Here is a 16189-nt window from a genome sequence, read left to right on the forward strand (position 1 = left end):
CCTCAACCATTTTTATGTTCTTCCGGTCCAGAGGGATAAGGAAAAGCTTCTCCTAAATGGTTTTGTGATAGAACGCGTGCTTTTACACTCTTTTTGTGTGGCACGCTGCACTTTTTTTGCCCTTGGGTGAATAAAGTAAAAAATAGAAAAATAAGCAGGTAAGCAGGTCCTCCATTCACTGCCAGTGAGGAAAAGGACTCACGAGCGGCAAGTCATTGAGGGCTGTGGGTGAAGTTCCTGCTATCCCAGCTGTCCATTAGCACAGCTACAATATATACATGGCTGACTTTCCCTGGCACCATGGCCTGGCAGCTGGCGATCATGTTGACGTTCTTTGGCATGAAGACACACGACTCTTAATTTGATGACCTGAGGGGGGGGGTTTACACGAACTACGCTCACTGGTAAATTACAGGTTGTGTCACGAGCCAATACCTCACATGCCATAGACATGGGGCTTAATGGAGATGCGTCCTGTGATAATAATATAATATCTTCCGGACAGATGGACACAAGTGGAGGACACAAAATTAAACAAAAACCAGGAAAGTGATTGGGAGTTTTCTTTTTTTTTAATCAAATACTCAAAAACATCAGAAACCGATCGATATCTTACATTACAGTATCAGATTTTGTGTCTTCAAGTATGAGCCCCAAAGGCCGAAGCAGGAAAGATGGAAACATAAGGCAGATTCAGATCAGAGAATAAAAGTGGCCAAAGCGGTGGTGACGCCTTGTAAGGGTGGGACGTGCACCCAAATATCTAAGACTGGATGTGATGTTTGATGATAGGCGTAATTTAATTTCCCTTATTATATCTGGCTGATGATGAAGTCATCCACCTTTTAAAGGGGAGGTAACAGACAAGTTAAAGATCCACCGATCATCTGGCAGAGTGGAGCGGTGGAGTGGCCACTGCTGTAACCACGTTCCTACTTACATGTGTTGGCAGTACATGACTGCTCGGTACTCACCCTGACTTTTCTCCCATTCATGTGCTTACATGCTCCCACTTGGTCTCATCTCTACACCCCAGAAATTCTGGTCACAGCAGAGACCCCCCTCAGCCCTAATTAGGCATTTTCTACCATTTCAGCTTTGTCAACATGGGATCGGAAGGTCTTGGTAAACGTTAAAATGGGAGCTCTGAGAAATCAGTCAGGTTCTGGATCCAATCTGAACCCTTTGAAAATTATTTTTTACCCACCGGGCAGCCCCTGTAAAGCGTATTCCTGATGGATCCCACTGAGATTAAACTGTTTCCTCCATGATAAGTTGAGCCAGAAGTAACTGACAGAATCTTTGGTGTCCCTCAACATTTATATCGAGAACCTGAATACGCAGATCGGAGTCTCCCGTAGTCCAATAACTGTGTCATATGCCATGTCCAGACCTCAGAAAATGAAAAATAAATATTAGCTATTCCATCTGGACATGGTCTTTTCCCTTTGTCGTGAACAATGGATGCGCCATCCCAGTCTATGCTGGAGTCATGTGGATATCGCCCTGTTGTATCATGGCTAGATTTCTGGTACTTTAACATTTAGTATGAGGAAACAATATTTCTTGCTAGATTTTCTCAGACCATCATGGTGGAAGGTGTTCCCAAATTCAAATAGACAGCTAAGAGGTTATGTAGGGTTTGATGGGGTCACTAACCGATAAAGAGCACTTTATAATGCATGTCCCTTCCTATGGCCATATTACCATATTATTTGAGGTAAGACTGGTGTCCTCAGCGTCAATCTGTGGTGGACACCAGAGACAATTCATCTCTTTCTAAATGAGTTTATAGTAAAGTCTGATCACAGAACATTGTGAGCTCCTTCCAGGAGACCTCCATTCTCAGCTGGGATCTTTGACGACCTCCGATTTCTCTTTTTTCCCCACCACAGACTTTTTGCAGGTCAACATAAGAAGTAGAAGCGTGGGCAGATGCCAGAGGCTGCAGAAGAAAAGCTTTCTGGCGCTGTTGCGATCTGCGTCCCGATAAAACTTGAAGCCCAAGTAAGAGATGTAAAGGTTAATGGGGAGGGAGATGATGGGGAAGTTCCACGTGGTGACGTCCAGGACAGGTGCTACAGTGGACAGTCCTATGAGCCCTAGGCAGTGACGCAGGGCCACGCGGCGGCACATGTCTGGATGTGTGACGGACATCATTCGATAGCCTCCTCTAGAGTAGTCTTCACGGAGGTTCCAGCTCAAGGCATTGAAGTGAGGGAACTGCCAGGAGTAGAGGATGGCACCCATCAACAGGGCTCCTGCAATATAGACAAGATCATCAGCAAATGGGAAACAATCAAGGAAAAATAACAATAAAAAGAAAAACTAAAAATGGAAATATAACATAAAAAGTGGAGTAAAACATATAAAGAATAAGGTGCAAATACGAAATACGCTAAAAAAAGGAGCAAATTACTCCTGCAAAGTGAATAAACAGCAATGGTAAATCAGGGCTTATACCTATTTATAGGGAGAACGCATGTCTATCTGGTTCTACTACGTGGGCGGTTGCACATATGGCACTATTATTATAGTACTGCTACCTATGCTGCGGTTTCACATCCTGTCACTAGGTGGTGGGGGCTGATCTCATCATGCTATGTGGCCCACTAGAAGCACCTGGAGTTGTGAGGAAAGAAGAAGACTGGTCTCCAGGGGACACCACGGCCAAACCCCGCCACTCCCGGGGCGACCTGCTCAAGATTGGGGGGGCAAGGAGAAAGGGGCCTAGCGTGGCTCCTCCACCTGGCTTAGTCCCGCATCCGCCGCTGTGTGTATATGTGGTAACATTTCGATGTTTGTGGTCCTGGTCCTGCACTACCTCAGATCTGCTCTTCTATAAGGAGGGTGTGGAATATAAATGAAGTGTTTAATCCACCTCTTCTCTTGTTATCTTACCCCGATCTCGTTGTATTAGACCATTACGAGGCTTATAAAATCCATATAAACCCGATGGTTTCCAATATATGGAAAGTGGTCATTACTAGAACAATACATCTCTTCTTCCAGCCGGCAGCACAATTCATTTTACACTGCGACTTTAGTCTGCGAGTCTAATTAATACGGTCCCTGCCCGAGGGCTCGGAGCTCAGAACATGTTATTTAAACAGTCTGTGGAAGAGGCCTCGAACGCCGCTGCGAGTAAACACAGGGCCAGGTCCCAATCGCTGCGAGGAGCTGAGAAAATAAATGATACGACGAGGGGGCACCATCATTCAACGAGCAGAGGATGTTTGTTTCTTTGTTACCTAAACAAATCAAAGTACCCCACAGGAAGGGCTCGTCCGCTAAGGGTCCCCGGCATCACGTCAGTGTTTAGTAGTGGGGTGACAGCTACGAGACGCTGCCGGGAAGTGACAGCTGAGTGCTTTAAAGTGTCACATAGAAAGGTGGGGGAGAGATGGATGTGACCGAGCGTGGCGGCAAATGTTCATGTGGGGGTGCAGAAAAGGTTCACAACACCCAACCAGGGAACAGATGCGATTTCCCGCTTGTGTATCACAAAATGCAGTCACTTTAGGGAGACTTCTTTTCAAGTCTCAAACTTGAACATCACTGGTTAATGGAACACAACCAGTAACCCGCCAAGTACAAAATTCTGAAAACAACCTCCTGATGGAGCTCAGCCTTCTCCGCTCATGCTGTAGGTTATCCAGCACCGGGTGCAAGAAGCAAGTACAGCAACCGAGAAGGTCCCTGTCTGGCATTAAACGCAACGCATGACTTACGTCGTACACTAAGGGGCACTTTGCACACTACGACATCGCAAGCCGATGCTTGCGATGCCGAGCGCAATAGTCCCCGCCCCCTTCGTACGTGCGATATCATGGTGATAGCTGCCGTAGCGAACATTATCGCTACACCAGCTTCACATGCACTCACCTGCCCTGCGACGTCGCTCTGCCTGGCGACCCGCCTCCTTATTAAGGGGGAGGGTTGTGTGGCGTCATAGCGACGTCACACGGCAGGCGGCCAATAGAAGCGGAGGGGCGGAGATGAGCGGGACATAAACATCCCGCCCACCTCCTTCCTTCTGCATAGCTGGCGTGAGCCGCGGGACGCAGGTAGGAGATGTTCCTCTCTCCTGCGGCTTCACACACAGCGATGTGTGCTGCCGCAGGAACGAGGGACAACATCGTAACATCGGTCATTTCCAAATTATGGAAATGACCGATGCTACACCGATGATATGATTACGACAATTTTGCTCTCGTTAATCGTATCAAAAAGGCTCTACCCATTACGATATCGCCTGCGAAGCCGGATGTGCGCCATTTTCAATTTGACCCCACCGACATAGCACATGCGATGTCGTAGTGTGCAAAGTGCCCCTAAGTGTGTTTCAATGGCACCAAAACAAGTCCGTCTTCCCCAGTGACCAGAAAACCCAGTATATTTCCCGATAGGGTAGGCGGTAAATGAGGAGCCCCTACTTCCTGCATTTGGATGCGCGATGGGAGATGAGAAAACACATCTACACACGTGATCTAAAGACCTGGTCACTGTTTCCATACAAAAGGCTACAATAAAGGAAGCCAGTATTATAACCGGTATGTACAATTACTGGTAACGTGAAGTGCTGCACTCACTCGCAGGGTCTGATTGGACCTATTGACAGGAAATCGGAGCATTAGACCTGGGCACACAATGCTGCTGATTAAGGTGCCCCTTACACCTCACATCTGCAGTCTGTTGATTAGTATGTGCTACAGAAGGTGCGAGATACAAGGTATATAAGAGGAGTGGGGACTCGTGAATATGGGCACTCATTATGGGCTTCTACCTGCCACATAGGACTCTTCATGTGAGGATCGGCCTTGGCTGTCCATCTACACAATTAAAGCCCTTTCTTAGAAATTAGTAGCTGCACAATTAGCCCCCGGGGAGCGCAGACACACAGGAGGGGATCTGGAGAATTACTGGATGAGCAGTAATGATAATTACCAGGACCGACTTCTGTCCTATCTGTCCCTGAAGAATCTCAGTGACCACAGCCGGCTCCCTACAGAGGTTGTAGTGTAGATGACTTTGGGCTCTTTGTACTGACTAGTTCCCCTACTGAGGGCTCCAGGTAGTCATCGCAGGCTGGCAATTTGGTTAATTTCTCTGTATCTGCATGTCATCTTGTCAGATCTCCAATCCCAGCCAGAGCTCCATCTAGATTTAGCATTTTGCTATAAGAAACAACCTAAATGGTTCATTTCGGCTCTTAGAGTGACAGATCTTGGGAGATGTAGTCACTAGATCTCCTACGCGGCACCGATATGGTGATGGGGTAAAGTGTAGCCGGATCACTGGCATGATCCTGAACGCATCTCTGGAAGTGATTGGAGAAGAACACAAACACATAGTTGTCTTCATTCTTAATCTATATAATGGCATCGCTCACCAGCGTCCAGGCTGCTGGTAGCCGCAGTCCAGCCCATGATTGGTGGGATAGCGCCCACCACAGATCCCACCCAGGTGTTGGCAATGCTGAGCCTCTTCATTGGGGTATAGCAGCAGGTGTAGAGGAAGATGTTGAATGCACCAAGCGCGCCGGTCAGCGGGTTTACGGCAACAGTCAGCAAGGTGATCCCGGGAATGGCGCAGGCCGTGGCAAAGGAGACGGCAATGAGAGGGCTGTGAATAGAAAGCATACAGCTATTAATGGAAAGGAATGAGAAATACAAAGGATGATGACACAGTGGATTGAGTAAGGAGCGAGCGCTTGGCACCATACAATGTGATACTCACGGAGTAAGGAATCATCGTATTTCAGCCCGTATATATGTGCCCCGGCCAAGATGAAGAAATCCCCCATTACCACAGACGCCCAGTATAGAAACATTATCCCTCCCCACACGTCATGCGCCATTTATCGGTCCTGTCATAACATCACTTTACATAGTTGGCGCACACAGCATTGGTCACACCTGTTGGATTTGGAGGATCCATTCCCAGTACATGTGGCGTTTATATACACCGAGCCCAAAAATATTCACTGCAGACCCCGGGTAATATTCATGGCGTTTCACGCAGCGGTGATTTCTAACTTGTTCTTTCTTTGATTTTCCTCCCGGCCCCCATCTCACAGGTTGTGCTAGGAGACGTCTTATCGAATGTGAAGTGTCAGAGCTGCTGCTCATATGAACTATGACCTGTAACATAAGGAGTTGGCCCCGGGCTCTGAGGCACCTTTAATGTAACACCTGCTCTCCACACTCTCAGATTAAATGTTACTGCGTTCCACCGCGCGGCGGCCTGACCGATACTGAATGCAATTGCATTGGACTCTCGCCTTGTTACTTGGCAATTGTGCCGCTCACCTCGAAGGGCACAGACCGGGCCAGTGACTATACATGTAATACAGCAAACCTGGAAAAGGTAAGATTGCTCACGACCATCCAGGGTCATCGAAGAATGCTCAACAAATATAATATTAGGTCTAAGTATCTGCGCTAATTATTACATCTCATTACCAAAGTCGCACTACACACCAGCATCAGCTCATCATCCTTACACACCGGCATCAGCCCATCATCCTTATACAAAAGCATCAGCTCATCATCCTTACACACCGGCATCAGCTCATCATCCTTACACACCGGCATCAGCTCATCATCCTTATACACAAGCATCAGCTCATCATCCTTACACACCAGCATCAGCTCATCATCCTTACACACCGGCATCAGCTCATCATCCTTATACACAAGCATCAGCTCATCATCCTTACACACCAGCATCAGCTCATCATCCTTACACACTGGCATCAGCCCATCATCCTTACACACTGGCATCAGCCCATCATCCTTACACACCGGCATCAGCTCATCATCCTTACACACCGGCATCAGCTCATCATCCTTACACACTGGCATCAGCTCATCATCCTTATACACAGGCATCAGCTCATCATCCTTATACACAAGCATCAGCCCATCATCCTTATACACAAGCATCAGCCCATCATCCTTACACACCGGCATCAGCTCATCATCCTTACACACCGGCATCAGCTCATCATCCTTACACACCAGCATCAGCTCATCATCCTTACACACCAGCATCAGCTCATCATCCTTACACACCAGCATCAGCTCATCATCCTTACACACCAGCATCAGCTCATCATCCTTACACACCGGCATCAGCTCATCATCCTTACACACCGGCATCAGCTCATCATCCTTACACACCGGCATCAGCTCATCATCCTTACACACCGGCATCAGCTCATCATCCTTACACACCAGCATCAGCTCATCATCCTTACACACCGGCATCAGCCCATCATCCTTACACACCAGCATCAGCCCATCATCCTTACACACCGGCATCAGCTCATCATCCTTACACACCAGCATCAGCTCATCATCCTTACACACCAGCATCAGCCCATCATCCTTACACACCGGCATCAGCTCATCATCCTTACACACCAGCATCAGCTCATCATCCTTACACACCAGCATCAGCTCATCATCCTTACACACCAGCATCAGCTCATCATCCTTACACACCGGCATCAGCTCATCATCCTTACACACCGGCATCAGCTCATCATCCTTACACACCGGCATCAGCTCATCATCCTTACACACCGGCATCAGCCCATCATCCTTATACACAGGCATCAGCCCATCATCCTTACACACCAGCATCAGCTCATCATCCTTACAGACCGGCATCAGCCCATCATCCTTACACACCAGCATCAGCTCATCATCCTTACACACCGGCATCAGCTCATCATCTTACACACCGGCATCAGCTCATCATCCTTATACACCGGCATCAGCTCATCATCCTTACACACCGGCATCAGCTCATCATCCTTACACACCGGCATCAGCTCATCATCCTTACACACCGGCATCAGCTCATCATCCTTACACACCAGCATCAGCTCATCATCTTACACACCGGCATCAGCTCATCATCCTTATACACAAGCATCAGCTCATCATCCTTACACACCGGCATCAGCTCATCATCCTTACACACCGGCATCAGCTCATCATCCTTACACACCGGCATCAGCTCATCATCCTTATACACAAGCATCAGCTCATCGTTCTTATACACTGGCATCAGCTCATCATCCTTACACACCGGCATCAGCTCATCATCCTTACACACCGGCATCAGCTCATCATCCTTATACACAAGCATCAGCTCATCGTTCTTACACACTGGCATCAGCTCATCACCATTACACACTGACATCAGCTTATTACACCAGTCAAATGACATGAAGCTGTAGAAGTAGAAAAACTGTAATGTACACATGATCTACAACATCAGCTTAGGAGGTATATACTCTTGAGCCATAGATAGTGCGATCTGATGAGCCAACAGTGCCTAAAGTCTAAAGGCTGCTTTACACGCAGCGCCATCGCTAGCAATGTTGCTTGTGAAAGCACCCGTCCCCGTCGTTTGTGTGTCACAGGCAAATCGCTGCCCGTGGCGCACAATATCGCTAGTACCCGTCAAACGGACTTACCTTCCTAACGACGTCGCTGTGGCCGGCGAACAGCCTCTTTTCTAAGGGGGCGGTTCGTGCGGCGTCACAGCAACGTCACATGGCTAGCGGCCAATAGAAGCGGAGGGGCGGAGAGTGGCCGCATGAAAGTCACTCCCACCTCATTGCCAGAGGACGCAGGTTGTTCGTCGTTCGTGGGGTGTGACACATAGCGATGTGCACTGCCTCAGGAACGACGAACAACCTGCGGCCTGCACCAGCAATGATTTTTGGGAAATGGACGACGTGTCAAAGATCAACGATTAGGTGAGTATTTTTGATTGTTAACACTCGCTCTTAGGTGTCACACGCAACGACGTCGCTAACGAGGCCAGATGTGCGTCACGAATTCCGTGACCCCGACGACATATCTTTAGCGATATCTTGCGTGTAAAGCCTCCTTTAGATCAGATCCAGTATCAAGTGCATGGAAAATTGCTCATGTGCACTATGTCATTGATTTCATCGGTCGGTTGCACTAGGTCATTGACTTTTATCGGTCGGTTGCACTATGTCATTGACTTTCATCGGTCGGTTGCACTAGGTCATTGACTTTTATCGGTCGGTTGCACTAGGTCATTGACTTTCATCGGTCGGTTGCACTAGGTCATTGACTTTCATCGGTCGGTTGCACTAGGTCATTGACTTTTATCGGTCGGTTGCACTATGTCATTGACTTTCATCGGTCGGTTGCATTAGGTCATTGACTTTCATCGGTCGGTTGCACTATGTCATTGACTTTCATCGGTCGGTTGCACTAGGTCACTGACTTTCATCGGTGGGTTGCACTATGTCATTGACTTTCATCAGTCGGTTGCACTATGTCATTGACTTTCATCGGTCGGTTGCACTATGTCATTGACTTTCATCGGTCGGTTGCACTATGTCATTGACTTTCATCGGTCGGTTGCACTATGTCATTGACTTTCATCGGTCGGTTGCAGTAGGTCATTGACTTTCATCGGTCGGTTGCACTAGGTCATTGACTTTCATCGGTCAGTTGCACTATGTCATTGACTTTCATCGGTCGGTTTGCTCTCTATGTGCAGTGCAAAAAGACCACACGAACCAAAAATACGTCTATGTGAATGAGGCCTAAGGGGGTCATTGTCCATATGAAGATATGATTGATGTAGAGAGTACTTGATCTTTTGTAACAAATGCAATACCAGTAAATGTATGGTTTCTCCTCAGTTTAATCACTTTTGAGATCGCTCATCTTTGGGTAAAATCATTGGCAAAAGATGATCATATTTTGGTTATAAGAGACCCGTATACATGGCGGAAGTGGCACTGTACGGAGCCTTTACCCGGGGTGTCGGTATTGAGCTCTACTTTTGCGGCAATCTCTGGCGTCTCTAGAAATGAAGTTCCACTGCAGAATATTCCGTTATCAGACACCATTTAATGAAGTTACCAGAAAATCGATCTGCGAAGACGAAGCTTTATTAGTCTTATGTATAATATCCGCAATAAAGGAGGGGCGCAAAAATGATAAACAGCAGCGTAAAATTCAATTTCCTTTTTAATTAGAGACGGCTTTGTGACTCTCAGGATCAATATGTATATATCTAATTACAAGAGGAATGGCGGCGTCTGGCGGAGCAAGGCGGAGCTCCTGAGACTCAGAAGCGGCTGCGGCCGAGGTCGTTACCAATATCAATCACAAAGTTTACAAGCGATGAAGAGATGTTATCGGGGCTAATTCTGCAATCACCCGCTTCTATATCATTCCGGATTAGACAGGATGATGATTCCCGTCTTATCTCCAACTGGGACTAGAACGGCTTCATTAAACCCGGGACATTCATCATGGAGATAATACCTGAAATTCTGCAGGACGCTCCAAAATCTGAATGAGTGGGAAGAACGTGATGGAGGATATCCCAACATTTCTGTAATAAAATAGACACCGCTGCGGTCTCTGATCCATCAGAACCTCATGATGCCTCCACCATACACAATACTATAACTACCACCCGTAAGTCATCCTCACCCCACCGGAGACAAGACGGGTAAGAAACTACTCAACACCTCTGGTAAAGCTTCCTAAAGGCAAAAAAGGGGTTAAGATGAATAAAATCCAACATGGCCAATCATGTCACAGCTCATGAACGTTATTAGTGATTGTGCTGCTCACAATCATGCAAATCAAGATCATGCCAATCACTGTTGTGCTGCCAGCTGTCGTGCCGCTCACTATCATACACCGCCCACTGTCATGCCGCTATTATATACCACCCACTGTCATGCCGCTAACTATTATATACCGCCCACTGTCATGCCGCTAACTACTATATTCCACCCACTGTCATGCCGCTCACAATCTTATGCCGCACAATGTCATGCCGCTCATAATCAGATGCCGCCCACTCCTCATGTCACTCATAATCTTATGCCGCCTACTATCATGCCGCTCGCTATCATATGCTGTTCACAATCATACGCCACCCACTGTCATACCGCTCACAATCATATGCTGCCCACTGTCATGCTGCTAACAATCATATGCTGCCCACTGTCATGCTGCTAACAATCATATGCTGCCCATAATCATATGCTGCCCACTATCACACCACTCACAATCATATGCCCCCCACTGTCATGTCGCTCGCTATCATATGCTGCCCACAATCACACCACTCACAATCATATGCTGCTCACTACCACATGCCACTTGCTATCACACATCACTCACTGTCAGGCTGATGGTTCCGATATTGCTGCAGTGACCTCCCGCACTCTCCATAGCAGTTCTCATTGACACCATCACAGATTATTGAGGACTTGCAGGTACGAGGCGGTGATGGTCTGGCTTTGGTGACATAGATCAGCTGCTTGTACAGTGCACTTCAGGGGAGTCTTTAGAAGATGAAAGCGATGAGATGAGGTATGGGGCAGGGTAACCTGAGCCGCCACTTACTGCATTGAATAGACTATTGTCAGGTCCCCTTTATTCCGCTATTGTGTGTTAAACGCTTCTCATCCTACAATACACAGCGATATAGTCAGTGACTGGTCGGAGGCCACAACACTGCTGCAGGGAAAAATAATCAAAATGTACCAAAAACCTTAAGGCTATGTGCACACAGTGCGTTTTTGCACGTTTTTCGGGTGCGTTTTTGGCCTCAAAACTGCAGGACTTTGCTTCCACAGCAAAGTCTATGAGTTTTCATTTTTGCTGTCCGCACACATCTGTTTTTTTTCAGCTGCGTTTTTGTGGTGCCACAAAAACGCAGCATGTCAATTATTCCCGCGTTTTTCACTGCGCTTTTCATCCATTGAGTTCAATGGGATGTTGAAAGACGCAATGAGAAACGCAAATAGCTGCGTTTTGGTGCGTTTCTAAGACCAAAAACGCAGCTATAAACGCAGGAGGTGGGTAGTAAAGTGACGTGTACAGGAAGAGGATTCCTTCTGTCAGTATATACAGAAGCGTGAATCCTCCCGGTACCGTCACCGCCGCTTCCACCTCCCGTCCGGTGCATGTATGCTGCCGTGCGGCGCCATGTCTGAGCGGGAGGTGGAAGCGGCTGCAAAATCAAAAGTTAACAGTAAAAAAAAAAAAAAAAAAAAAGTTATACTCACCTGTCTGCAGACTCCCAGTGCCATGCCCGCTCCCATCTCCTCTCACGGTATCGCCGCTCCGGCTGTGTGCAGACGGCTGGGACAACTCCGGTGGATGCAGGACCTGGCGATGGATCACCTGATGCAGTCACCTGACGCATCAGGTGATCGTAAGTATCGCGGTGACGCGGGCACCCGGTCGGTATCAGCGGATGAGTCAGGAGACTTCATCCCCGATTACCGGCAGCTGCTGCAGCGATCGGACGGGATCAGACTCCCGCCCCATCGCTCCAGGAGCTGCCGGTAATCAGCTCATAAGTGAGTATTTTTTTTTTTTCTACTGATGCATCAGCTGATTGTATAATCGGCTTTTATACAATCAGCTGCTGGGTCATGTGATTCAGGCACTTGATCCTGACACATCATCTGATCGCTTTGCCTTCCAGCAAACCGATCAGATGATATTGGATCCGGATTGGACGGCGCGGGACCCTGACCCAGGATTACTGCGGAGGGGGGTTTATTTCAATAAAGATGGAGTCACTAATTGTGTTGTGTTTTATTTCTAATAAAAATATTTTTCTGTGTGTTGTGTTTTTTTTTTATCTTTACTAGAAATTCATGATGGCCATGTCTAATATTGGCGTGACACCATGAATTTCGGGCTTAGGGCCAGCTGATAATATACAGCTAGCCCTAACTCCATTATTATTACCCAGCTAGCCACCCGGCTTCAGGGCAGCTGGAAGAGTTGGATACAGCGCCAGAAGATGGCGCTTCTATGAAAGCGCCATTTTCTGGGGTGGCTGCGGGACTGCAATTCACAGTGGGGGTGCCCAGAAACCATGGGCACCCTGCACTGTGGATTCCAATCCCCAGCTGCCTAGTTGTACCCGGCTGGACTCAAAAATTGGGCGAAGCCCACGTCATTTATTTTTTAAATTATTTCATGAAATTCATGAAATAATTTAAAAAAAAAGGGCTTCTCTATATTTTTGGTTCCCAGCCGGGTACAAATAGGCAGCTGGGGGTTGGGGGCAGCCGTACCTGCCTGCTGTACCCGGCTAGCATACAAAAATATGGCGAAGCCCACGTCATTTTTTTTGTTTGGGGGGCAAAGAAATCCTGCATACAGTCCTGAAAGGAGGATGCTGAGCCTTGTAGTTTGACAGCTGCTGTCTGCTCTCCTGCATACACTATTGGATGGAGGATGCTGAGCCTTGTAGGTCTGCTCCCCCTGACTCTCCCTCAAGCATACAGTCCTGGATGGAGCATGCTGAGCCTTGTAGTTCTGCAGCTGCTGTCTGCTCTCCTGCATACACTATTGGATGGAGGATGCTGAGCCTTGTAGTTCTGCAGCTGTCTGCTCTTCTGCATACACTAGTGGAGAATGAAGAACACATTGAAGAAGGAAATGACATCAGACCTTTTTTTTTTGTTCACTGATAAAAAACGCATAAAGACGCAGTGAGCAAAAACGCAGCAAAACGCAGAAAAAAAACCGCACCAAATCGCGGCAAAACGCGTGCGTTTTTTGCCACGTTTTTTCGACGCAGGTGCGTTTTTGTGCGTTTTTAGCGGCCAAAAACGCACAAAAACACAGCGTCAAAAAGACGCACTGTGTGCACATAGCCTAAGGCTACGTCTCACTAAGCGACATCGCTAGCGACATTGTTGCTGAGTCACGGGTTTTGTGACGTAACAGCGATGTTGCTAGCGATGTCGCTGTGTATGACATCCAGCAACAACCTGGCCCCTGCTGTGAGATCGCCGGTTGTTGCTGAATGTCCTGGACCATTTTTTGGTCGTTGCTCTCCCGCTGTGAAGCACACATCGCTGTGTGTGACAGCGACAGAGCAACAAATGAATGTGCAGTGAGCAGGGAGCCGGCTTCTGCGGACACTGGTAACCAAGGTTCACATTGGGTAACCAAGCAAAGCCTTTGCTTGGTTACCCAATATTTACCGTGGTTACCAGTGTCCGCAGCTTCTAGAAGCCGGCTCCCTGCTCCCTGCACACGTAGCCAAGGTACACATCGGGTAACCATAAGCAAAGCGCTTTGCTTAGTAACCTGGTGTGTACTATGGTTACCAAGCATAGCGTCGTTACACAGGTCGCTGGTGGCTGATCTCTGATCGCTGTGGAGATCTGCCTGTTTGACAGCTCACCAGCGACCATGTAGCGACGCTCCAGCGATCCCTGCCAGGTCAGATCACTGGTGGGATCACTGGAGCGTCGCTTAGTGTGACGGTACCTTTACAGGAGAACAGCCCATACACCACCCTTATCATGCACCCTACTCTAACCTCCCAGTCTATGGACTTACTACTACTACTGATACAGCAGTCATCGCCATAGACTGGTAATAGCATGCGTAAATCCCCATCTTACCACCCAAGCAGGAGGCACGGCCCCCCCACAGCAGCAAACAGAGGGGGCTACGGAAAATATACATTCAGAAACTATCCATAATGCTGCTCTTCTACCAACCATTAGGACTGAGAGCAGCTTGGCCTAATGTCCGGCCTCTCCAGGACTTCATCCTCGGACGTCTCAGTGGCTGGGGGCATCAATAATTCACCCTTTGTTCTTATTCAACCCGTCTCTTTGGAGCTGCAGGGCACTTGTCATGAAGGGATGGGGCTGAAGAAGAACCATGGTCCCCAAAGACTCAATGCAGGTCATCGGTTTAGAGGAAATAATTACGAATGGAAGGCGGCATTATGGACTTCCTCCATAATATGGCGGCACAAGAAGTACAATATGGCCAACCACTCTGTACACCTCCCTACGTGAACATAAGGTCTAACTTAAAATGTAAATGACTAAGACCTGGTGATGACAGCTGGGGTAAGAGACAGGTCACCATGTCACAGCATCGGAGACACGGGCGATGATGTCACAGCTGGTGACATCATCACTGAAGGGTCCATTACTGATGGAAGGACAGGTTTATACTCTGACACCAAACTATTTCTAAAATACAATAAAAAGTACGTCCCTCCCTGCGAGGCTCCAGGTGCCAGGTCTCAATTACCCGGGATCATTATCTGTCAGCGGTGACTGATCATCGGCCCTGCCGCCACCAGTGCACTCATTCATCTCTCCTTGATCGGACCATTGCTGCTGTCCCCATGTTTACTAACTGAGCAGCCGCCTGTCACTGGCCGGAGGTCAGCGCTGTCCGTGAGGGGTCACCAGACGGACACGTAAGGCTTTCTGCATATTCTGGAGGCATGGTAAAGAAAAGATTCTCTTCTCCTAAGTATAGAAATAATACCAGATCAAGGGGGATAAAGGGGGCATCAGCGTCCCCTCACCCTACACTCTGCAGTACTTGTGCCCCCCAACTTATTACTCCACAGTACATCACACAGGACAATCATTACATTTATGTGTCTAAATGTCCTGTGTGACTATTGTGCTAAATAACTCTAAAATACCTCAATACATGAAAAATAATCAATAATCTTATTGATCCATATTAATGTCTGCAAATAAGAAGACAATCAACATTTACAGTTGTGTGGAAATGCTCCCTGTTCTGTATATTATTGTACATAGGGGCAGTATTATAGTAGATATATTCCTGTACATAGGGGCAGTATTATAGTAGTTATATTCTTATACATAGGGGCAGTATTATAGTAGTTATATTCTTGTACATAGGGGCAGTATTATAGTAGTTATATTCTTGTACATAGGGGCAGTATTATAGTGGTTATATTCTTGTACATAGGGGCAGTATTATAGTAGTTATATTCTTATACATAGGGGCAGTATTATAGTAGTTATATTCTTGTACATAGGGGCAGTATTATAGTAGTTATATTCTTGTACATAGGGGCACTAGTATATTACTTATATTCTTGTACATAGGGGCAGTATTATAGTAGTTATATTCTTGTACATAGGAGCAGTATTATAGTAGTTATATTCTTGTACATAGGAGCAGTATTATAGTGGTTATATTCTTGTACATAGTGGGCAGTATTATAGTAGATATATTCTTGTACATAGGAGCAGTATTATAGTAGTTATATTCTTGTACATAGGGGCAGTATTATAGTAGTTATATTCTTGTACATAGGAACAGTATTATAGTGGTTATAT

General features: G+C 47.2%; 1 protein-coding gene across 1 annotated transcript in view; it reads right to left on the bottom strand.

Moving 5' to 3' along the window:
- Positions 1 to 550: 550 nt before the first annotated feature.
- COX10 (cytochrome c oxidase assembly factor heme A:farnesyltransferase COX10) overlaps positions 551 to 16189 on the bottom strand; it is a 136649-nt gene continuing 121010 nt past the window's right edge. The window contains exons 6-7 of the mRNA XM_075347958.1: positions 5393 to 5625; positions 551 to 2261 (exon numbers count right to left, since the gene is read on the bottom strand). Of these exons, the coding sequence (XP_075204073.1) occupies positions 1846 to 2261; positions 5393 to 5625 (649 nt within the window). The 3' untranslated portion in view covers positions 551 to 1845. The remainder of the gene's footprint in view (positions 2262 to 5392; positions 5626 to 16189) is intronic.

The sequence above is a fragment of the Anomaloglossus baeobatrachus genome, chromosome 5 (genome assembly GCF_048569485.1).
Source record: "Anomaloglossus baeobatrachus isolate aAnoBae1 chromosome 5, aAnoBae1.hap1, whole genome shotgun sequence".
NCBI classification, from domain to species: domain Eukaryota; kingdom Metazoa; phylum Chordata; class Amphibia; order Anura; family Aromobatidae; genus Anomaloglossus; species Anomaloglossus baeobatrachus.